This window comes from Phocoena sinus, chromosome 10 (assembly GCF_008692025.1).
Source record: "Phocoena sinus isolate mPhoSin1 chromosome 10, mPhoSin1.pri, whole genome shotgun sequence".
NCBI classification, from domain to species: Eukaryota; Metazoa; Chordata; class Mammalia; order Artiodactyla; family Phocoenidae; genus Phocoena; species Phocoena sinus.
In genome coordinates, this window is record NC_045772.1 from 11,160,350 (window position 1) to 11,184,564 (window position 24,215).

The 24,215-nt window shown below is 52.6% G+C and overlaps 1 protein-coding gene across 4 annotated transcripts; it reads right to left on the reverse strand.

Annotated features, from left to right (window-relative positions):
- Positions 1–1,294: 1,294 nt before the first annotated feature.
- On the reverse strand, positions 1,295–23,744 carry CSF2RB (colony stimulating factor 2 receptor subunit beta). 4 transcript variants are annotated; one of them, XM_032644650.1, is made up of 14 exons: positions 23,594–23,744; positions 16,816–17,065; positions 15,721–15,844; positions 13,779–13,969; positions 10,417–10,568; positions 10,166–10,334; positions 9,478–9,613; positions 9,160–9,317; positions 7,846–7,985; positions 6,753–6,915; positions 5,586–5,676; positions 5,308–5,365; positions 4,361–4,464; positions 1,295–3,698 (listed from the first exon to the last, which is right to left on the reverse strand). In XM_032644650.1, the coding sequence occupies exons 2-14, from the start codon at positions 16,889–16,891 to the stop codon at positions 2,570–2,572; spliced, it is 2,691 nt and encodes an 896-aa protein (XP_032500541.1). In that variant the 5' UTR covers positions 16,892–17,065; positions 23,594–23,744; the 3' UTR covers positions 1,295–2,569. The 4 variants fall into 4 exon arrangements, with proteins under 4 accessions (XP_032500541.1, XP_032500540.1, XP_032500542.1 ...); XM_032644649.1 differs by having other exon boundaries at positions 23,570–23,699; XM_032644651.1 differs by lacking the exon at positions 23,594–23,744 and adding an exon at positions 18,930–18,951.
- Positions 23,745–24,215: the final 471 nt, after the last annotated feature.

Consider the following 24,215-nt stretch of genomic DNA (forward strand, 5'->3'; position numbering starts at 1 on the left):
TGCTTTTTGTTGCTTTTGTTATTACAACCATTGTCTATAGCTGTAAGCATACATAATGGCCTGCCACAGGGAACCCTGCCTCTCTGCCTGACTGTTAAAGTGCCTTTGTTCAGTTCACAGAGAGACACTCTTTTTTAGATTTTTTTCCTATTTATTTATTTATTTTTGGCTGTGTTGGGTCTTCGTTGCTGCAGGCCGGCTTTCTCTAGTTTCAGCGAGAGGGGATTACTCTTCATTGTGACGCACGGGCTTCTCATTGTGGTCGCTTCTCTCGCTGCAGAGCCCGTGCTCTAGGTGCGCGGGCTTCAGTAGTTGTGGCACACGGGCTCAGTAGTTGTGGCTCGCGGGCTCTAGAGCACAGGCTCAGTAGTTGTGGCTCACGGGCCTAGTTGCTCCGCGGCATGTGGGATCTTCCCGGACCAGGGCTCGAACCCGTATCCTCTGCATTGGCAGGTGGATTCTTAACCACTGCACCACCAGAGAAGTCCCCCACCTCATTCATTGTGAACACAGGATTCCACCTTAGAATGGACTCAAATGTTGTGATTAATTTCACTATTGGTGAGGATTTAAATTGTTTATCATTTTCTTTGACCACAGACAATGCTGTAACGGACAGGGATTTGTGGACAAAAGGAACAAGAACATTTGCTCTGCCACCTATTAAAACATATTATAAAGCTAGAACAGTTAGAATGGTGGGGTGCCATGGAGAGGACAACTTAATAAAAAGGAAAGCCTAGAAAATGACAATACACGTGGATTTCCTATATCACAAATGTGACCTTTCAGATACACGGACGAAGAGTGGGCAAGTCAGTCAATGATGCCGGAACACCCAGGCGACTCGTTTAGGGGAAACATAAAACTGGCTTTCCGTTTCACGTGCGTATATTCCAAAATCACTACAACTTCACATGAAAAGCTTGAAACACAAAAAGAACCAGAAAAAAATATAACTTTGGACAAATGCAATTTTGAAGCGGGGAAGGGCTTTGTCAATTTGACACCCCAAGGGGAGGCATGAAGAATTTCACCCGTAGATCTATCTGATCGCTCAGACAAGTCTACGTTGAATACATCCAAACGCGCCACATACAAAATTAAGAGACAAACCACAAACGAGGAGAACCAATTTGCACCCTCTATGAAAGGCAGGAGCTAAATAGTTTTTAAAGCTTAATCAGAAAAAAGGGGACATCCAACACAATGAAGACCTTAACGGGCTTAGATCAGTAAAAAAAATACAAACGCCCAAGGACTATGAAAATATGTGCAAACATGATAGCTCTCAAATAATGCAAATTAGAACAATTTAATGCTATTTGTTTTTGCATATCAGAAAGGCAAAGATTTAAAAGAACCATGATCCCCAGCGTAAGCCAAGCCGTAGATGAAAAGCCCCTTGTACATGGCTGGTGGACGTGGCATTTGTAAGGTCTTTCTGGAGGAAGGGCAACCGGGAGATTTGGACTATAAGCCCAAGTGTACATGCCCTTGGGTCATTTTCCTTTTTCCCTTGTTGAGCAGTTCTTTCCAACTTTTCTGCAGTGGATGTGGGTTCTGGACTCCCCTCCCCTCCTGAATTTCTCCAGGTCCCACCAGCCTGGGTGTAGGAAGGACATCACTTCAACCAGGAGCTGGCACTGTCCACTGCTCAGGTCAGTGGCCTCTACAGGGTGCAGGGCCTGGGGTCCCTGAGGCTCCCCAGTCACCTCCGTGAGACTAGCAGGGCTTCCTATGAGTTCAGAACAATGCTTCCCACACCATGCCCATTTCTTGGAGTGACAGTGGAGGCTGGTGCTTTGCTACCATGTCTGGGGCTGCAGCGCCCGACAGAAGCACGCTGAGTCCAGGGCTGCTCTTCCAAGCCTGAAACCCCCAAGCCCTCACCCCACGCCTTCTGCCTCCTGCCTCAGGGCTGGAATCTCTTCCCCTCCCTGCACTGGGCCACACCACAGGGTATGGCATGTGGGATCTTTGTTCCCTGAGCAGAGATCCACGGGAAGTCCCTGGGCTGGAATCTTGTCGTGTGTGTTCATGCCCGCCAGGGACAGACAGAAGTCCTCCATGAAACCAGACATGTCAGCATCTAAATAGGCTGTGACTGAGACATGGCATCTCAGAATAGGCTTAGCCCAGACCTCAAACTCACTCTAATGATAAATCAGTGGAAAGAGAAGACAATAGGAAAAGCAGGGAAACTGGGAAAAAAAGGAAAATGGGGGCAAATGAAATGGGTATGTGTATAAAGCTCTAATAATTCAGAACCTAAAGGAAGTGAATTTGAAAGAACAGTGTGTGTGTGTGTGTGTGTGCGCGCGCGCGCGCGTGTTCCTGTGTGGCAGAGAGGGAGGGAGAGAAAGAGGAGCTTGACCTTGCTGAAGGTCAAGGGAGGAGGTAGATGGTTGACTTGTTTTTCTGATCTCCACGTTACAACATGGAAACTTCTCCTTGGCTTTGCGGAAAGGACCATGGAAGGGACCAGGGGCTGGCAGGAGGGAAAGGCAGGGCGGGAGGAAAGGCAGACCCTGTCCTTCTATTCCCCTCCCTCAACGTCTACAGGGTCTCAGCGCACCTCCCCAGGCCTGCTGACATCCCAAGGGGGCAGTGACAAGTAATCCTGCTGCTTCAGGGCTTTGAAGAGCTGAATGGCCGGCACCTGGGGAATGGCCTGAGATGGGGGCTTCTTGGCCTGGAACACCTGGTTGAGGTCCTTGATCTCAGGACAGGGTCCTGGGGAGGTGGGCTTACTCTGGGGTGAGAGAGGGCCAGACCCTGGGCCAGGGAGGAAACAGTAGTCACCCACCTGCTGCAGCACAAGGAGCCCCTCAGGGGTTGGGGAGACTGAGAACACATCTGCCCGGAGCGGCCCTGGGCCCAGGACAGGACTGCTGGCTGCAGGAGGGGCAGGGCTGGCTAGAGGGGACTGGGGAAACTGGCCTGCGGTTGGAGGGAGATCCACATAGCCCTCGAACTCTGGCTTCAGTGGGGCTAGGGATCCAGGGGGACCATCAGCCAGTCCAGGACAGAGGCTGGGGTTCCGGTCTGAAGGGAGGCTCAGAGGGGGAGCCTGGGAAGGAGATGGGGCCCCTATGGGTGGGGTGAATGTCAGCTCTGCGGTGGTGACGTAACCAGTGGCCACAGTGCCTTCCTCAGGACCCCGAGAGCCAGTGGGCAGACCTGGGGGGGCCCTGTCCTTCGGGCCTTGACCACCCACCATCACCCCAGGCTCAAGAGGGGCAGGGCCTGCCCCTGGCTCCAGGGAAGGGCTCCCCTCGGTGCCTGGGCTGGGCCTCAGGTCCGCATCCCTGGCTTTGCCCGGCCCCATCACCTGGGCCAGTGGGACCAGCTGCACCTGCCCCCCTGTGGGCAGACACAGGTACTCCAGGGACCCTGGGGGCTGCGGCTTGCTGCTCATGCCTGTCCGTAGGGGCCCCAGCTGGCCCACGATGTCCGGCAGGGAGCGGCTGTCAAGTGGCCCCAGGTAGGGGCCATTGAAATCAAAGCCGGAAGCCTGGCTCTCAGGCCTGCTTGCAGGGGTGGCCAGCTCTGGCGGGGGCCTGGGCGGCAGCTCTGTGCGGAGGTCCGAGGTGACCAGAGTCATGTCAGGCTCAGATGACGAATCACAGGCATCTTTAGGGTCCTCTGTGGTGAGAGGTGACACCTCACTGTGCCCGATGTCTACAGGGGACGCCCTGTGGGGAGAACAAGGGCAGGGACGCTGGCACCACCCTTGACAGACGCCTCAGCTCGCGCACGGGGAGCCAGGGAGTGGGTTGGAGGCCGGGCTCCACCCAGAGCTCACAGGAAACGCAGAGCAGGGCGAGGTGAGGGAGCCGGCCGGGAACGGGAGACCGGTTGCCCCTCCAGCCTCCCTGTGGTTCCCCTCCAGCTCCGGCACTCTCCTTCAAGGTCATGCTCTGCCAGCTGTGGCCCCTCCCACCTCCCTCTCCTTGCCAGCACGCAGCGTCAGCGCCCAGCCTGGGCTCGGCCATGCCCTCGGCCTTCACCTGCCCCACCTGAGGTTTAGTGGTGAGCCGGCCGCTCAGGTGCTGAGGCCATGAGGTTTCGCAGATCCTCTGCCACCCAGTGGGACCAAGGCAGCGTGGCGTCTCCCTGGGCAGCAGGGCCGGGGGAGGTCGTCTGCTCCAGTCTCCGGCTTCTGGCCATGACCCTCCCTAAGCTGGGAATCGGGAAGCTCTTCCCGCCATGCAGCCGGGACACCTCTTGCTTTAGTGCAGTCAGCCTCCAAGGCCCTGTTCCCATTGAGCCCCAGTCCGAGGCCACCTCCCCTGAGCCCCGACGTGCAGGAGGGAGCCACCGTCCCACCTCCTAGGGATCCCGCGCTGACACTCACCCCTCCGGCTGAGCGAAGCTGCCGCCCCAGAGCCCCCTGTGTGCGTGGCTCCCGCTGCCGACGACGCGCGTGCCCTGTGGGAGCCGGAGCCCGGCGTGCCCGTTCTGGGGGGAGAGAGGGCATTTGTCCCTGTGGGGTGGGGGCACCCCAGGAGGTGAGGTGGGGGGAGGGCCTTGAGGGTGGCGAGGGTTCAGCAGGCCCCAGACGTGGCGGCATCTCAGCATGGGCAGCAGCGACCACACCCTCCTGACCCCAGGAACACAAGGCCAGAGAGGGGCTGGGACTTGGCCCGGGGCCCTGGGCAGCAAGGACGGGCAGCCTGTGCCCACGAGGACGCCCATCTGGGCTGTCCCTGTCTCCATGCTCACCCCTAGTCTCCTCCGCACTGGCCGTGAGACTCTCCCAAGGCCGTCCTGGCCCTACCTGCCTGACCAAAGGGCTCCCGCCCCCCACGTGCCGGCGCCCTCCCCGGTGTCCTCTCAGCCTCCCATGCTGCACCCCGGACTCACCGCCCACGCCCCTCAGGTCTCCTTTCCAAGGAGTTTTGTCTCCACCCTCCACTCGTCTTCTGCCAGCAGTGGCCTCTCCCACCTGCCACCACCCTCCATCCTTCAGAGCTCAGCGCTGCTGCCCTGTCCTGGGGAAGCCACGCTGCTTCCCACCACCCCTCCTGCCTCCTATGTGACTAAGGCTCTCCTTGCGCCCCCCAGGTCCTGGCATCCCCACGCCAGCCCTCTCTGCTGTTCCACGTGAGTCCCCCCGGGCGGGGTACCCTGTGCATTGGACGGGCCCAGGGGATCGCAGTGCTGGGCTTGCAGGGGCCGGCCCGGCTCTTAGAGCTTCCCAGCCCCTGACCTGGCCACGTACCACCCCTGCTCAAGGCCCACCGGAAGGGGAGGAGGACACGGGTGTGGGGATGTGGGCGCAGGAGTACAGCCAGCCCCTACCTGGAACAGGTGGCTCTTGCTCGGGTTGGGGATTTTCTCCTCCCACTTCCGGTTCAGCCTGGAAAGACAGCAGGGAGGTGACCGCTGCCCAAGACCTCAGGGCAGCTGCTTCGTGCTCAGGTACCGAGGTGAAAGTAAAGCCCAGGGAACGGGCAGCTTTGACCAAGGCCCCACAGGGTGTGAGTCGCAGAGCAGAGACTAGAGGAAGTCAGCTGTGGGGTCCCTGGCATTGTCTGGGGCCCTGGGTAGCGCCCGCCTCCACCTTGGAGTCACCTTACCTGTACCCGTAGACGCCACAGAAGCGCAGGGACACAAGCAGGATCAAGGTGCTGATGACCAGGGTGAGCACCAGGACCCACATGGGCAGCACTTCCAGGCAGCCAGGAGGAAACAGGAGCATTAGGTTTTGGGGAGGGAAAGGGCTGGGGGCTCAGGAGATGAGGTGAATTTGCTGCCTTGGCATGCAGAGGGGAAGAAGAGGCCAGAAGCAGACTAAGAAGAAGAGGACATTTGTCTGAGCCACCCACAGTGCTGGATTGCTGGCAGGACACAGAGGGTTAGCTCCTGTCCAGTAGCTGGTGTTGCTGTAGGTGGGCAGTGACTGCAGCCAGAGGCAATCATAGGGCACTTCCTGAAGGAGGCAGCATAGAAGGTGGTCATCAAGAACAGGGAGGCCTGGAGAGGCCGAGACGGGGAAAGGGGTGATGGTGGAGGAACCAGAAGGTGCAAAGGCCCATCAGGGGCCCTCACAACTCTCCACTTGGCCTCAAGCCCCTCAGAGGCTGGGCACCTCCAGGACTCCCCTGGTCTCCTTCCCTTAGGTCCAGGGGCCCAGCCCTTCTTTCTGCTTGGTTGGGGTCCTCTTCCTCGTGCTCTTTCCCTGCTATGGCTGGCTGGGGGACCTTGCTGCCAACACTTATTTTTTTTTATTTTTATTTTTTTGCTGCCGACACTTTTTCCTCTCTCTGCCGCCACCTCCCGGACCTTGTTCTGTACTTGTCTCCTGGTGGCCGCTATGGCGACAGTGACAGATAAATGAAATTAGCAAGTGCAGATTGAGGGAAGGTTGAGAAATCAGACCAAAGCTTTCCAATCCCAGGCCCCAGTCTGTAGCTCTTCATGGTAACAGAAAACTCGGGCTGGGTGGTCCCTGGGTAGTAGCTGCTACAAAAGCTAATGGAAGCATGGGAAGCATGGGCCATATTAACAGAGGGCTAAGGTCCAGGCTTAGGGAGACCTGCTGGTGAGATGTGCTCTCCTCCGCCCTCTCGAGACCTCACCTGCAGGCCGTGTTGCACACCAGGTGTCACTTTCTCATCCCTAATGACACCTGGCAGGGAAGGATGCTAGCCTGGGGTGGGATTACATCTCATGCCCATATCATCCCCGTCCTCTGCCCAGTGGGGCTGTGCCTGGAGGGGTGAGTGGGGGCCGGGAGGACATACCCCACTCAGTGTCCCAGGAGCTCTCCTCACTCCACTCGCTCCAGATCCCGTTGTAGCCTCGGGGGTCAGGTTTGACTCTCACTCTGGCCTGGTACCTGGTGGCAGGCTCCAGAGGTGGCAGGCACATGCTGTGGGCGTTCTGGAAGTCCTCTGTCTTGGTCTCCTGTGGGTGCAGGTGTGTGAGCAGATGTGCTGAGGTCTGGTGCACGTGGGCACAGCTACGAAGCCCTCCCGCCTCAGTACCCCAGATTTTCTGCTACCCATCAGCCCCCAGCTTGCAGTCACATCAGATCTGAGGCAGCATCACTCCCACCACGGAGGACCATGCTCCAGTGCCCACAGGCAATGCACCCCATGACATATGACAACACCGAGGCCCAGAAACCGTGAGGAGTCAGTCACCATGTCCCCACTCAGCCTCCCAGCTCCTCCTGGGACAGCCTGGACCCTAATTACAGCCTTCCCAGGAGTGCAGTGCAGGATGACTGGACTCTGGACCCTCAGACAGATGTTCAGGAGCCCAGGGACCACTTCCAGCTCCACCACGGACACACCCCCTTCTGGCCTCAGTTTCCCCATTTCCAGCCTGAAGGTCTGGGGCTGGCTCCGAGGTTTCTGAACTGGCCTCTGTGGAGCCCCAGGCTCTGCCCACAGGCCCTGATGGATACCTGGGGGTGGGGCCCAGATACTGAGTCCCAGGCTGGAGCCCTGCGCACCTCGCAGGGAGCAGCTCCCCTCTTAGCAGCTGCACCTTTGCGTTCTGGATGGGATTCTCGCGAAGAAATGCCCCCTTTATGACTTTTGCAAACCCTTCCTCCGCCTGTCTCTCGTCCTGAGGTCTACAGCTCCTTTGCGATTCAGGGTCACGCGTTCATTTTGGTCAAGTTCACATCAGCTCTGTGAGTCTCAGTTCCTTCACCAAGGGAAGGGACAGTGACCTGCTGACTGCACAGGGTCATGACCACCAAGTCCCAGTGTCTCCCTCTGACTGGGCACCTGCTGGGAGCCAGGAACCTGGCAGGTGGCACCCTCCCTGGTCTTTCTCGTTTCCCCCTTCCCCCATCCAGGCCACTCCTCAGGCACAGGCCCTCACCTCCCATGAGGCTGCTTCTTTCTTGTACTGGACCTGGAAGATGCAAGCTATGTGTTCATAGTTCATTTTTTCTTCTTTCCAGTGCAGGATGTAGCCGTCTCTGCCCTTGGTCAAGTTGAGGGTTGGAGAAGCCATCTGGACTGGAGGGAGGGAAACTTTTAGAGAAATCATTTCTAACATTCCTCCAGTGGACTATCCCTTGTGTTCCATGCTGGTCACAGGTGCTCTCTCCACTGACCCAGGACCCCAGGTTTCACCATCTCGGGGTCTTTGAAGTCCCACTTCACCATCTCATCTATTTTGACCTGAGCCGCCCTTCTCTTGGGAGATGCTGAGATATACTTGTTTCGTAGTGAAGTGACCAAAAGTATGGGTTACCCCTAGTATTTAAGTAGAAATAAAGTTGCTATTAATTTTTTCTAATCTACAGTATTGGCAGTGTTCTAAGCATTTCTATGAATGCTCAATCTACATGAATTATTTCTCTCAATTCTAACAGCAGCCCTATGTAGTAAATACACAATTTGTCCACTTCTCAGACAGAGAACTGAGCCCCAGAATGATCAGGTAACTTGCTAAGGACAAGCAGCTAACAAGTGGTAGAGACAAAGATTGCAACCTGGAGGGTCCCAATGAGTAAGTAGTGGATTCAAACCCAGGTGACTAGGACAAACTGGCTGCTGTCTCTGACACACACTAAAGACTGGGCAGAAGAACTTGATCATTGTGAAGCCATGCAGGAGAGTCCTTTGCATGAGGTCCTTGCTATGTACCAGGAATCAGGAAAATTAACCTGTGAGGAATTACAGTCCATTTGCATACGTGCTAGTCCCCAGTCCATTTGCATACGCTCTATGAAGAAGTAAATCATAGATCAATTATCTTGAAGACTGAAAATACCAGTCAGGGAGGGACTTTGGAAACCTGAAAGAGAAAAATCAAACAGGGAAAGAAAGGGAAAATTTGGTGGGACGACCAAGAGGCCACGGGCAACAGTAGGAACTTCAGAGCAGCTGCAAAGCTGGAAGGGAAAATAGAGTTAAAAGAATGAGGTCAAGCTTTTAATATTGATATGCTTGAGAAGATCAATTGCATCTTCCTTCATGTTATTGACCATTGTCATTGTTGCATTATTGCTACTTGAGAACTTCCAGGACCCATGGGAATCATGTTTGTTCAAATTGCTCCCTGGACTTTTCACTGAAAGTGACAAACATGAAGACTGGGCCCTGGGGAACCCTGAGTTTATACGGGTTACAGAGGAAACAGTGCTGTCACAAGACTCTCCGTGCAGAAGGCTGGGGGCAAACTCACTGTTATCTGAGCTCTTTATAAGTTTCTCTTCCGCTTTCGGTCGAACAGAGACAATGTACTGGCTGTGGTTCCTGGGGTCAGGCACGGGAATCTGGCAGCATTGCCGGACGTAAGGGCTGCTGGTCTCCTCTGTCTGCACTGGGGAACATTCTTCCTCCCTGAGGATCACGGCAAAGGTGAGGCAGGGGGAGGCAGGGCCACATGAGGGATGAGACCTCCGGATGAACTGTGGCTTCTGCTGGGCCCCCAGGGGCAGGAGGAGGCCAGGAGAGGGCTAGGCCTAGAGGAGCAGAGGGGACAGAGGCAGGGGACGCTCACCTTGCACTGGGGCCGGACTTGTAAAAGAGGGTGAAGAAGACCGAGCTGGTCACCTCGGACCTCACTTCCCAGGAGCAGCGGAGCAGGGCAGCCCCGTCGAAGAAGCACTGGAGGTTCTGGGGCTGGGACTCATTCCCTGGGAGGGAGACAGTCCTTCATTCATTCCTTATTCATTCATTCCCTAGCCCTCAGTGGGCCCACCATGAGGCTCATCACAGAGAGATTATGGGTATTGGGGCCAAAAAGACCAGGGGTTGAACTCAGCCCGAAGGGCCAGCTGTGTAAACACAGGTCAGAGAGTGAATTCTGTGAGCCTTCACACCCCCCTGTGCAAAGCTGGGAGGGCATGTCAGCCTCAGGGTTTGGGAGTTTAACGCAATCACGTTGGTATGTCTGTGGATGGTGCAGCTCTCACGAAAACACAGATGTTCATATGCCATTGTGATTAAACTGCAATTGTTCCTCCACAGAAAGTGGGCAACAAACTGGGTCCCAGAAGCGAGTAAGATGCAGCCGCTGCCTCTGCAGAGTCGCAGTAGGGACGGGGTGGGCCAGGGAAGTCACTGTGAACACATGGCTCAGAGCCTCCGTGGATCCCATGGTGCGGACCCCTGGACGCCTTCTGTCCAGGAGCTGTAATGAGCTGCCCTCCCCACAGGGGGGCAGTGTCCCATTCCGACTCTGTTACCTGGCGGGGAGGCCCAGCGAACCTCTGTGCTCCACTGGCTGGGCCGTCCCGAGAGCCCCGAGCCCGGGGCCAGCCTGGTGCGCACTCGGGCCACATAGGTGCTGCTGGGCATGAGGTGCTCTGGCCCCAGGATGGCCCGGGAGGCGCTGGAGTAGATGGTGGGGGCGTCCTGGGGGAGAGAGGGGTTGCTGGAGCAGGGACGGCTGGGCCAGGTCCCCGTGGGCGCAGGGCACAGCTGGTGGGGTCCCTACCTCCCAGGAGTCCTGAAGCCTCCTGTAGACCACCTCAAACTCCAGGCTGGACAGCCAGTGGCTCTGGGAACCCCCATGGACCACATTCCAGGACAGCAGGACACTGTCCCCAGCAGCACTGATGTTGAGGTCCCTGGGTGCGGGGGGCTGCACTGGAGGGAGAGGAAGGAAAGCGTCCCTAAGGGGCTGGACGACTGTGTGGGAGGTTCAGGGCCTGCATGGCCCATGTGTGGACAGACCTGGGTTCCGGGCCAAGCACTACCGCCACGGAGTGAGCGACCTTGGAGAGACCCCTCACCTCTGTGGGCCTCAGACCTTCATCTGCTGAATTGTGAGGATCCAATGTGCATGCGAATGAAGATGTGCAGATTGCTGGGCGCCCAGAACATAAGCTCCATGCAAAGGGCTGCCAGTTACACCCCAAGTGGAGCCTCCTCCTGTCCCCACTGCCCACGAGGAGGTGTGTGTGGCCTCCTTCCCAGCAGAGGACGCTGTGACTCATGTTACTCCCTCTCCTGTCCACACTTTCTTATTTCAGTGTCCAGTGTCATCCTGCACTTCTCAGTGCCCAGCAGACATGTCTCCTCCTCTAGAACATTCTTGGACCCCTCCCCCAGGCAGAATCCCTTGCTCCTTTTCCTGCCCCACCATAGCCCTTTGTATGATCCTTATAGCCCTGGAGGATATAGATGCTTCCACATCTGCCCCCTCAAGTAGTCCAGGAGCTTGTGGATGTCAGGGGTGGGGTCCTGACCCCCTTGCCTCTCCCCAGGGCCTGAGATGAGTGGTTCATTGCATATGGGGACAAAGTGAATGAATCAATGAAGGAATAAATGAATGAGTACATGTAGGTCCACCTTCAGAGATTTTCATGATATCATTCCATCACCAACAGCAGGCAGACACCTGCTGGGACCTACAGGATTGGGTGAGCAGAGTCATCCGTGAATGGCATGGCTGCAGACTTCCTGAAGCTTCTATATCTGAATGCTGAGAGATGACTTTCCAACACAAAAAATTCCGTAAGGGATGAACGAGATGTCAATATTCTATGCTGGACAGGGGCCAGGGCATGATAGAGCGTGTCAGAGCTGGAGCCTCAGAAAATTTTCAGCCCAGAATGGCAGATCCAGAGCCCCGCTGCCCCAGCCCGGGCCCCAGCAGGCATCACTAATCAATCATGCACTCCTAGCCCCCGAGCCTGTCATGCAGCCTGGAGCCCTAGGAAGCTGCTCCCAACTGCACAGACTGGGAAACCAATGGAAAACCTATTCATCCAACCTGAGAGATGTAGTCCATGAGCTCATTTCACAGGTGGAGGTGACAGAGGAAGTGAAATATTCAGATCCCCACATGTGTAACCTCAGAGCAGACCAGATGCACATCTCTCCGTTCCCCAGCACCTCAAGGCCTCCCTGATTCATTGCCTAAATGGTTTGGGCTAAAACTGAACTTCCCGCTCAACGTATGCTCCAGAAGGCAAATGCCACACTGCCCTCGCCATTTCTAAGTGGTCCCCATCTCAGCCATGACACCTGTCATCACTCCTAAGCTTCACAGGGCCAGGGACACTGACGGCTTGTTCACTGCTTTCCTGTATGTGCAAGTGTTCTATTGAAGAGCAGATTAATGAATGAATTGCTTGTATATCCTAACTTCGATTTGTATCCCTCCAATTTCCCATCCCTTGGCCGTACGGCAGTTGAATCCCTATCATTTCTCTCTGGGATGAGTACCTTAGGTCACGGTCTGTTCTCCGTCCTCCCACCACCTCCTGTCGCCTGCCATCTACACTGTACATCACCCACCTCTGACATCATCACACCCACATCTGATCATGACATGCCCTTTCAGTGGCTCTCCATCGTCTAGATGTTGACCCCTAAACAACTCCTTTGCAGAGCACAGAAGCCTCTCCAGGTCAGCCCCCCGCCTTCCCTGCCCCCCTCCTTACCACTGCCCAGTCCTCCTGAAGTTGATGCTTCTGAGACACAATTACTTGCGGTTTTCCCAACCTGCCTCGTCCTCCCGAGTCGCCCAGCCTTCGCACACACTCCTTGCTCTGCCAAGGATGCTCTTCCCACTCTCCTCCCTCCCACCCTTCAGATCTCCCTACAAAGCTCCCTCCTTGGGGAAGCCTGTCCTGACCTCCCAGGGGCCCCTTGTCCACTGCCCCTCGGCACGTGGCACGCACCCGCCTTCAGTAAGTGATCACACCCGACAACATCTGGTGTGTCCCGCCCTGTACGCTCTGAGCTCCACCGGGACGGGACCCCTTCTCATCCATCAGACACATGTTTTGAGACATTGTTTGGAGTGAATTCATCACAGCCTAACTCATCGCCTCCTCCAGGCAACAGCTCTGTGCTGCTGTGATGAACAGAGGCGGGAAGCAAAGCCTGGAGCCCCTTCCCCGTCCGACACTTGCAAGGAGCAGCAGGTGACCCAGGGTTTGGGATCCAGGACAATAAATTCAGACACTAGCAGCTGAGTACCTAACCTTGGGCAAGTTCCTGCTCTCTCAGCCTGTTTCATCACAGCGGCCATGGCTCACGGGCCCAGCCGCTCCGCGGCACGTGGGATCTTCCCGGACCGGGGCGCGAACCCGTGTCCCCTGCATCGGCAGGCGGACTCCCAACCACTGCGCCACCAGGGAAGCCCAATACTAACTTTAAAAAATGACCCCATGTTTATTTCAGGATCATTCTAATCACAAATGTGATTGAATTCATGTAATGAAAGTGCTGGTTGTATTTCTGTCTGAGGTACAGTTAAATGAAGCCTGACTATTTATATAAAGTAATCATCGACTCCCACCCAAGACCATTGACTTTCTTAGGCTCTGTGGACACGCAGCGCACACACTGGGGGCCGCGCAGCGAGGGCATGGCCTTCATCTCCAACATGCAGAGAGCACTCGGCAAGTCCGGCCCATCACTATCATCATGGCTCATGGTGGCACTTTGGAAAAGTTATGTAATTGCTCTGGGTCTCAAATGCCTCATCTATTAAATGGGTCGTCGCAGACGTTCCATGAGGCCAAATTGATGAAAGAATAAAGTTTGTATCTGACTAGGAAGGACTGTTCTTCTAGACGGGAAGCCTCAGGTCTGGAAGGCAATAACTTGGCAGGTGCTGGAGCATCTGGGAGGGGGTGGGTACCTTTGGCTGGGGCTCCTCACCTTGAACCCGACCCAATGCCTCCATCTAAGGAGACTGTATCCTCTTCCCCCAAGAACCAAACCCAACTCAAGCCGCTGTCTACACCCCTTGAAGGATCTCCCTCCCTGGCCCATCTCTTGCAGCCTGGACACCCCTGTCCACACAGGGGACCACCCTTGGCCAGGGCCCCCAGGCCTCACCATGCTGACTCAGAGTAACGGTGAGCTGGGCGCCCAGAGGCTGGTCTGGTCGGAATGAGAAGTAGTCATGGTCAGCAATGACAAAAACTTCGTAGGGAATGACACATATTCTGGGCACACAGCCGGGACAATGGCCATCGAACCAGGGCATGCCATCACTGAGATCGCAGGACACTGGCTGTGGAAGGCCCCTGTCAGGAGAGGATGCAGGTTAGCCCAGAGAGAAGAAGAATCACTCATTCACAAACATTATTGAGTGGTTCCCATGTGTAAGGCTTTGTTTAGGATCAGGGGGCCTGGCAGGGAACAAAACACACAAATCCCTGTCAACAGAGCTGACATCCTAAGAGAGGGAGACACACATGAAACAACTGAAGAAACTAGGCCGTGTGTCAAATGGAGAACACTGTGCATAGTAGACAAGTCAAGAAGGAAAGAGGTATGAAGAGGCCAGAAGGGCTGGGATGGGGATATAATTCGAAATAAGGGAGGCAGGAAAGGTCTCTTAGAAAAGGTGACATCTGAGGAGATGAGAGAGGACTCCATGCGGATTCTGAAAGGGGATTTCGGGGAAAGGGAACAGCAGGTGCAAAGGCCCTGGGGTAGGCACAGGTTTGGAGTGCTGTATAACTAGGCAGTTAACCAGTGTGCACAGAGTAGAGATGTAAGGGTGGGAGGTCTAGAAGCCTAGTTGTGGGAGGTGATGGGAGGTCAGTGCTCAAAAGGAATTTAAGGAAATATGATTATTTTGATTTCACTGGAACTGGGGAAAATTCAGAGTTATGAGCAAAGGAGTGACATTTTGGCATGCCTTGAAAGGATTCCTCTGGCTCCTGGGCTGTGGATACATTGGGTCGCAGCGGGTGGCAATATTGGAAGGGGAGGGACCAGTTAGGAGGCAGTGATAAGAAGTGTTTGGAACCATGGCGTTAGCCAGATTCACATTCTATTTGAAGATAAAGTTGACAGCATTTGCCGATGGATTGAATGCTGTGGTGGAGAAGGAAAGGAGGGAAAGGCGACTGAAAAAGAAAACAGTGGGGACTGTGGTGGCAGCGATGTCCTTGAGCAGCAAGACCAGGTGGGACCCCAGCTGCAGCCTCAGGCAGCCCTGGGACAGGACAGATCCTGCAGGGCGGGGCCAGGAAGGCGGCAGACGTGTGAGGTGGGGGGCTAGGGGTCGGGGTGGGAGGATCTGTTGTCCCCGAGCAGAAGGAAGTAGGTCACAGCTAAGGGTGGGAGGTGGGGTGGGGGCTGAGGACAGTGGACAAGGAAGACTGAGGCTCCCGGGAGGGCAGGAGAGAGAGCGGTAGGGCAGTGACGCTGTGGGGTGAGAGCGGCTCCTTCCCAGGGGCGGCCTCCAGGGCACGCCCCAGACCCTGTGGTGCCAGCTGTTTCATTATTTCTATTATGGTGAGTCAGACTCTCACCAAATCCCAGAATGGTGGGAGCACCTTCCCGAATGGGGTAGGCCCGGGAGGCGCTGTGAGGAGAGAGGAGAAACCGCCACTCTGGAGGTGGCAGGGCCCAGGGGGCACGTGGAGCCCTGCCATGCAGGCTGGACGCAGGACACTGGTCCCGCTCAGGCCACTTCCCCACCGTGTGGCCTCGGTTTCCTCATCTGTGAATTGGGCATCATATCCCTGCCCGCCTCACAGGGAGGGTGAACCGAGATCGATTCCTGCCTGGTGATCTTGTTCAATTGTGACAAAACAAGAGAAGGTTATCACCATCACCATCATAACAACGGTATTAACACAGGAGGCTCTTCCCCCAAACCTGATGTCAGACACCAGCCCGCGGGCGTGGCAGGCCGCCTGATGGGGCAGCAGCTCCTGGGCAGGGGCCTCCCTGCCCCGACCCCCGTCCAGCCCCGACCCCGGCACAGTCCCCACAGCAGAGGCCCTTCCTGCCCTCCGGCTCCAGGCCCGGCCTCACTCGCCTGTTCAGCCTGCGGTGGAGGGTCACGTTGACCAGCCGCTGGGAGTCCTGGGTGTCCGCCCACCTGCAGACGATGCGGCTGGTGTAGTCGTTATAGCAGCGCAGGCTCTGCAGGGGGAAGGTCCCTGACAGGGGGAGGCAGAAAGCGGGTCACACCTCTCCCCTCCAGACGTCCCTTGTCACCGCCCCTCCCAGCCCCACCTGGTATGTGGCACTGGGGAGGAGTCTCCCAGAGTCCCGGAGAGGCTCCTGGAGGCCATACAGGTCCCCAGGAGCCCTGGGCGGAGCTGGGGGCTCTGCAGCTGTGAGGGTGCCAGCCGCGGACCCTCCTGTCTGCACAGAAACACATAGACTAGTTGATTCACAGTATATGTCCTGAGTCCCCACCTTGCCCTGCTCCTGGAATAGGGTCCCTCCCACCCCAGGGTGGAGACATGCATCAGGCACATGCCCTGCCCCTGGGCCCCTGGGTGCTGCAGCCTGGGAGCAGAGGCACAAACCCACCCCTAAGGGGCAGTGTGGCAGGGCCTTACTCTGGGACGTCCCCACCCTGCTCTCGTGGTCAGCTGCTGGGAAAGGGAGCGTGGTCTCCAGGGTTATCAGGGGAGCCAAGCTCTCAGTGAACCCTTGGGGAGGGGGGTTCATGGGCCTGAAGAGCCCGGGGAGCATCTCAGCAGGGCCTCCAGGCAGGAGGAGAGACCCCCAGGCCGAGGGTCCCCAGGAGCAAAGGTGCCGTGGTGGGAACTGGTTGAGGCCGTCTAGGTGCCGATGTCTGGGGGCGAGGGAGGGTCAGAGAAAGGACTGGAATGGCCAGCCAGGAGGTCAGAGTCCTCAGATGCCGCAGTGAGAAATGTGGGCAGAGAAGCCACACAACTGGAGAGGGCCTTCACAGGAGGCCAGAGAAGAATGAGCGGGAACGTGGGAGGAGGGAAGAGGGGACTCCAGGGACGACCAGGAGAGAAAAGAAATAGCAGGGGTTGCGGGGGGCAAGGAAGGAAGGGAGGGAAGGTTGGAGCGTAGGGTCTGGAGCCTCCTCGGGGATGGGGCGCAGCAGTGAGAAGGCGGAGGGAGATGGGGAGGGAGCGATCGGGCTCACCTTGGGCCCCTGCCACGCAGGGCCCCCAGCAGAGCAGCAGCAGGGCCAGGGGGAGCAGCCCCCGGGGCAGCGCCATCTCTGGAGTCAGCTCTGGAAGAGCAGGTGGCTGGCTCAGGTGGGTCCAGGTCTGGGTAGGGTCTGGACTCCTCACTGTTCTAGAATCTTGTGTTCCTCCCCAGCTGGGAGCCAGGCCAGATCCATGTCCTCGCCTCTTGGGGATCCTGTCTCCAGGACCCTGCCTCTTCTAGGCCTGCGGAAGGAAGCATCAGCCCTTGGGACTCGGCCCACGTGGTGGGGCGGACCCAGGAGCGGCCCTGATGCCTGGGCTCCAGCTCCCACTGCTGCCTCAGCCTGGCACCTGGGACAGTCCCTTCTCCTCAGCCTCAGTGCCTGGGACGTGACCGTGAGGGAGATGCACTTAATGGCCCCTGAAGATGTGGGTTCCCACTGGACCGCACATTGGGTACCCAGTGCACCGGTGTTGAGAAAAATCTAAGAGGGAGGCCTGGTATTTGATTTGTCCCCAGGTCCCCCTGGTACTGACCCGCATCTGCCTGGGGGAGTCACTGGGTGTTGGGAGTGTGGTCCTCCGCTGGATGTGAGGACATGCACACTCACACACACGCAGGGGCCGGGGACTCTCCCTGCCCTTTTCCATTTACCTCACTCCTCCCACACCACCCCCTGAAACGCCAGTTCCCTTTTCTCTGCAGAAGCCTGGGGATCTCCTTTTTTCATTTCATGCAGCCCTGGGAAGTACCAGGAGAGTAGAACAGAGAGGACTGTGACTCCTTTTCTGCCCATAAGATCGTCTAAAACTTCACTCAAGCTGTACACACGCACACCAGAAACTGTCTTGCTGGGAAAAGCATGGCCCTGGGCTCAGCCAAACTGACTTTCAACACAGGCTGTTCCCCTGCTGTGCACTGGCTGCCTCACCAATGCTCCCTGAACCTTGCTCTCTGCATCCGTGCGCAACCCAACGTGTCTCACACGGTGGTCATGAGGAGAACCAAACTCAGTGATGTTTACAGGGCAGTTAGTCCAGGAAATGCTCAGGAAGGAAGCGTGGGTTTGTCTGGAGCCGAGGGACAGTATTGCCCACTTCAGGTCCTGCAGGGGCCGATGCCATGGCAGGCTTGGGAGAGTCTGTGTGAGCTGGGGCAGCTTGCTCTGCCTACCTGTAACTTGCCTAAAAACTCAGAGCTTCTCTTTGGGTCTTAGCACAAATGTAAATACTGCACGTGTAAAAGAGGTCAATTCATCTGAAAGTCAGTTATAGGTTTAACACAATTCTAATCAAAAATTAACAAGATTTTTTTGTGTGTGGGAGCTCAGAAGAAAAAATATATATATATATGAGGACAGTTAATGAGATTTTTTAAAATAAGGAGTCTCACAGAAAACAAGCTTATGGTTACCAAAGGGCAAGTGGGGGAGGGATAAATTGGGAGTATGGGATTAACAGATATACACTACCATATATAAAATAGATAAACAACAAGGATTTACTGTATAGCACAGGGAACTATATTCAATATCTTGTAATAAACTATAATGGAAAAGAATCAAAATGTGTTTTCACACACACACACACACGATAAATCAATGGACGTACTGACCAGACAAGCTCTATTTCACCAGAGAATGTACTCTGTAATGAAGAAGCAACCACAAATCAGTGTGGAGTGATGGAATAATAAAAAGCGTTGAGACAATTGAATAACAACATAAAACAGATCAGCCTAAATCCCTACCTCCCACCATTCTCCACATATCAGGTCAATGAAACGTATGTAGTTAAATCATATGAAACCTGCAAACCATAGAAGTGAATCTCTGAACTATTTAAGCTTCAAAGCACTAGAAGAAATCAGAGAGACAAAGGCTGACAGAAGTGCATAAAATTGAACTCTTCTGTATTTTATACAAATAACTGAACCATAAAGCAGAGGACAAATTGCAAAATAAATGTGTTAGAAGTATGGAGAACAGGTGACTACCCTTACACTGTAAATAGTTCAAGCAAATTAATGACATCAAAGGACACAAGTCTATAAGACACATACAAGCAGAGAATACATATTAGTGGCTAACAATTATAAGGTGCTTACCATTAGCCAGGCACTGTACTAAGGGCTTCACAGATGTTAATACATCAACGTGTAGGTTAAAATCTCCACTTTGTAGCTGAGGAAATCGGTATAGGGTCCGTGATCATACAGCTAGTAAGGAACAGGCTGACATTGAAACCCACAGCAGGTTGGCTTTAAAGTTTATGTTCTTAACCACTATGCCAATAGTGGTTGTATTTCCCAATTATTGGTATCATATGTGTCTATTCTGACATATACTGGCCCAGTAGACATTCTACAGACATGCACAGATACGGCAAAGACAGCACAAAACTTTAAAACATCTTAATTAACATCCTCAGGGAGATTTGAGAGATCATAGGCATTTAAGAACGGACTGCTATGCGAAGAACAGACAGAGTTCTTGGAATCTGAAGGTATGAGATCCATACGAAACAAATGAACAAACAAAGAAACAAGCACCACAGCTCAATAATGGGCTAAATCACAGAATTAACACTAGAAACCGTCATGTTACAAAAGTAGTTATTGAAGACAGCAAATAAGCAAGGAGATGGAAAGCCTTAGAGAAAAGTTGAGACCTAGAAAAGAAATCCAGGAGTTCCAACATCTAGAAGCAGAAGACAGAGAGAATTGAGGGCAGGTATGGCAGACAGTGGCAGCTACCTAGCTGTCCCTTTCCTCCTTGGTAACAGAAGCTCAGGTTTTAGCTAGGTTTATTGCTGCACAGAATAAAAGATTATATTTCCTATACTCTCCTATTGCTAAGTGTGGTCATCTGACAAAATGTTGTCCAAGAAGATGTGAGTGGAATCGTTGGGTGTGCCTTCCGAGAAAGGCTGCTTAAAGGAAGCTGGCTCAGGTAAGAGGACTCCATTTTTGTCCTCCTGCTTTTTTCCTTTCCTCCAGTCTGCAATTTGGAAGTGATGGCTGGAGCTCCAGCAACCATTTTGGATTACAAGGTTATCTTGAGAGTGGAGGTCATATGCAACAGAAAAAGAGGAACCTCAGTCCCTCTTCTCACTGTGAAACAACCATACCAGTCTGAGACTGCCTACTTCTGAACATCTTCTATGTGAGGGAAAAAATTAACTTCTATATTATTATGCCACTGTTATTTGGGGATTTCCACATGCAACCAAAGAGATACACTTGGAAACAGAAGAAAAATTCACAGGGCTTTAAAGAAGACGATAATCCACTAAGTGAAAAGCAAGATTCATTTTTTTTAATAGCACCAAACTCAGTCACATGCTAATGAGCTTTCTGTCATCAAAGAGTAAAAGGGTAATCCTAGAAGCTTCCAGAAGGAAAGAGACAAACAAACAAGTTATTTTCAATGAAAAAAGATCAGGTTGGCAAGATTCTGTCACAAGTGACCTGGAACTCTAAATAGATAGTAATGTCTTGAAAATACTGAGAGGAAAATATGTTTTAACCTAGAATCTTAAAAAGTCAAGCTTATTTTGAAGTTCAAGGGCAAAAACCCACAACATTTTGGAAATGTAAGGACAATGAAAGCTTTTCAGATGTTTTCTAAGAAAATTAGTCCAGTGTGGATTTCAGAAAATATAAAAGGTCCAGGAAAGAAAGAGAGCATGTGATACTGGAACCAGTGTTGAAAGAAGAAACCAATAAGACTTATAGTTAAGTAAAGAAGAATAGTTACTGTATAAAGTGAAAATAAATAAATATGGTAACAATATTGAAGTAAAACTAAGATGATTTTAACATGGCAGTTGGCTGTGAGGTTAGGGGTGAAAAGAAGAGGAGAACTGAAAACTTGCCAAGGATCTTGTCTGGTTCTGGAGGAGCGTATGTATTCTAAGTAAGCCCAAATGCTGACGGAAAATATAAGTTAAATATGTGTGTTTAAAATGTAATGTTCATGATTAAAAGAAATAGATCAACAGATTAAAAGGAAAAAAAGATAAGTTTACTTTGACAGTTGCTCCTAAATTTTTGGTAATACAAAAGCCATTCCTGACTAAACAAAGAAATAAACCTTGGCAAATGAGGAATTGAAGGGAACATCGGCATTCCTGGGTATGTGCTAGAAACCTGTGGCAATATCAGAGTCAAAGGGAAATGTTAGTGCCCTCCCAGTTAAAGGGACGAAAAGGAGAAGGCTGCCTGCTGTTGTCATGACCACTATTTGGGGGTCAAGGGGTCAATCCTTCCCAAAATAATCCTTCCCTTAGTTTAGATTAAGACTAAATTAAGAGTAAATTAAGACTCCAAAAGGATTTTCAATTGGCTTAACAAACTGATTCTAGATTACAACAAATCAAACGTGAGGGACTTGCTCTATTAACTAGAAAAATAATGAGTGTAATAGTAGACAGATGGTTATTTAAGGAAAATAACCAAGTAGGAAGTTGGGAAGTCATAATGGAATTTCAAATCCCAGAGGAAAGCATGGGTTGCATACTCATAATTAATGATATTGAGACAATCAGCTGATCTTTTTTTAAAAGTTAGATTACTACTTTACATGTTACCCACATCTCCAAATTCTAGACGGATTAAAGATTTAAAAGTCAAAACTAAAATGATAAAAGCATTAAAAATATTTCTTTAATCTTAGCGGTTGAATAAGACGCCGAGTCCAGAAAGCATGAAATAAAAAATAATGACAGATTTGACTTAAGAGCAATGAGCACATTTGCATACAATGCAAGATATCTTAAACATGTCAGATAAAAAAGACAAATGATAATCTGGAAGGATATATTTTCAACGTATATTAACAAATGGTTCATATACATAATAAATGGAGCACTCCTAAAATGAATACATAAATACAATGAACCCATCAAGAAATGGAAAAAGGACATTTCCATGCACGTCATACATGGAATCCAAATGGCCATTAAACATATGGAAGATACACAACTTCACCCATCACCAGGAAAAGGACGTATCCAAGCAAGAACCAGATACTTTTCATCCATTACATTGGACACAATTAAAAGATTGTTTCCCTAAAGAGAAATCAGCTTTTTTATGCACGACTGTGAGGTGTATGTTAGTTCAGCTACTTTGAGGATGGTTGGACAATACCTATTACTAGTTTGAACGTGCAATCTCTTGCCCAGCAATTCTGCTTCTAGGAATCTGAGCTGCAGAAATAGTTTCACAGGTGTGGAAAAATTGGAAATCATGTAAGGGTCTAGCAACATGGGATTGGGTAAATTGTGGGGTGTCTATACTAATAAATGCTATGTATCTCTTGGGGCTAATTTATGAGTTAAATCTCCATGTATTATTCTGGAACGTTGTCCAAAATGTAATATTAAGTGGAAAACTAAGTCATAGGACAATATGTATGTTATTATCTCATTTATGTACCCCCAATTTTTAACAAAGAAGATATCCATATATTTCTTGGTTAGTGTTAAAAACGTTCATTAAAGAACTCATGACGTATCCTGTAGTATTAGTGGATATGGCACAACATAAGTAAAACTAATGAATGAAAAAAAGGGTGACCAAAAATTAATAGGAAAGGTTTTACTCATTTTAAAACCATGAGAAAACAGGGAAGATGATAAGTAGAGAAAATTAGAATCTGTTTATACAAAAGTGTAACAGTGGGGCCTTTGAAGACTTAACATCACACATTTGCAACTTGTCATTGGAGCCTGTCTGGCGAGTGTCCACAGGCTTGTACCCGCCTGGGGACCCACAGAAACACCTGCCCTCCCATCCACAGGGCAGGTGCACACATCCGGATGCAGACACCCCCAGACGCTCCCCACTCAGCCAACACACTTCAGTACAGGGCATCCACATCTGGGCCCAAACCCAATTAAGCAACAGTGTGTCAGGGAGGAGTGCGACCGTAAAGAAAACATTCTTGGACGGGGGAAGACAAGTCTCTAAGTAAGTAAGGGACTGGGCGTCTTCTTATCTTCCAAAGTGAGCTTCTCAACCCGCACCAAGCTCTGGGCCTGGCCACAGCAAGGCTCCCGGCTTCATCCTCTGTCTCCCAGTATCTCTCCATCTTTGTGGACAACCACATATGCATATGTGTATGCGCGCGCGCGCGCGTCTCTCTCTCTCTCTCTCTCTCTCTCTCTCTCTCTCTCTTTGAACCAGGATGTCAGGAACTAGCAGTGCTCTCCCCATTCCAGACGTGAGACACAAGCCCAGGGCAGTATATTCTCACTGCCACCAACACCTTTGTGACAACTTAGTGACAAAGCAAAGACAACGGTACACAGGGGTCTGACTCCCAGGCCTGAGACACAAGCCCAGGGCAGGATATTCTCACTGCCACCAACACCTTTGTGACAACTTAGTGACAAAGCAAAGACAACGGTACACAGGGGTCTGACTCCCAGGCCTGAGCTCTCCACCGCCCCAGGTATCTTCTCTGCTGCCAGGACAGCAGGATCCTCCAGTGAGGCCTAGGCCCCCCGAAGCCCTTCATACAACACCCAGGCAGGTCGGCCCTCACTGTCTTCTCGTCCACTGGCTGCCTAGGAGTCTGGGTTCAGGACTTCCCAAGAGACCAAGCCCTGACCTCCCAAGTCCTCAGAGCACACCTGTGCACTCAGCACCCCCAGGATCTCCCTGTCCTTTCCATCCCAGGCTCCTACACTCCCCCTGCTCCCCACCCTGCCCTTTAGCCTACCCCCAAAGCCGGGCCGTACCTCTTTGTGCTGGAACAGACGTACCTCTTTGTGCTGGAGTCTCCAGGCGGTAGCCAGCCAGCTTCTCAGTCTTCCTACTTACGCTGACGTCATTAGGAAACAGAGAAGCTGAAAGAGGAAGCGGTGCTGGCCTGGCCTCTTTCCGTACAAGTGACTCTTTAGGAGACTGCCCAGCTTCTTAGAATTGTGGACACCGAGATATCAGTTTTTTTTTCTGAGCCTTACTGACTTTGCAAACGTTGTTCCTTCGGCCAGAATTACTTCTACCTTCTATCCTTGGTCTTTCTGTAAACTTTCACGCATCCTCTCTCAGCTCAATGCAAAGTTCCTCCGTGCAGCCTTCCTTGACACCCCCAGGGGGATACAGGGGGAAGTGGCTGCAATACCCAGAGCAGGTGAGAGCCCAGAGCCACAGGGACCTGGACTCCCACCGTCACCTGCTCAGAGTGTGACCTTTTGCAAATTACCTGCATGTAACTTCACCAGGGTCCCGGAACCACCTCTGTGACTTACAGGCATCTGCAAACATCGAAGGGCCACGGAAATGTCCCAGAGCAAGACCTTAGCTCAGAGCCTGGGGCACAATAACCCTAAGTGTTAGCTGCTATGATTTTGATTCCCCTGGGGTCCCTTTGCCTTGCACCTC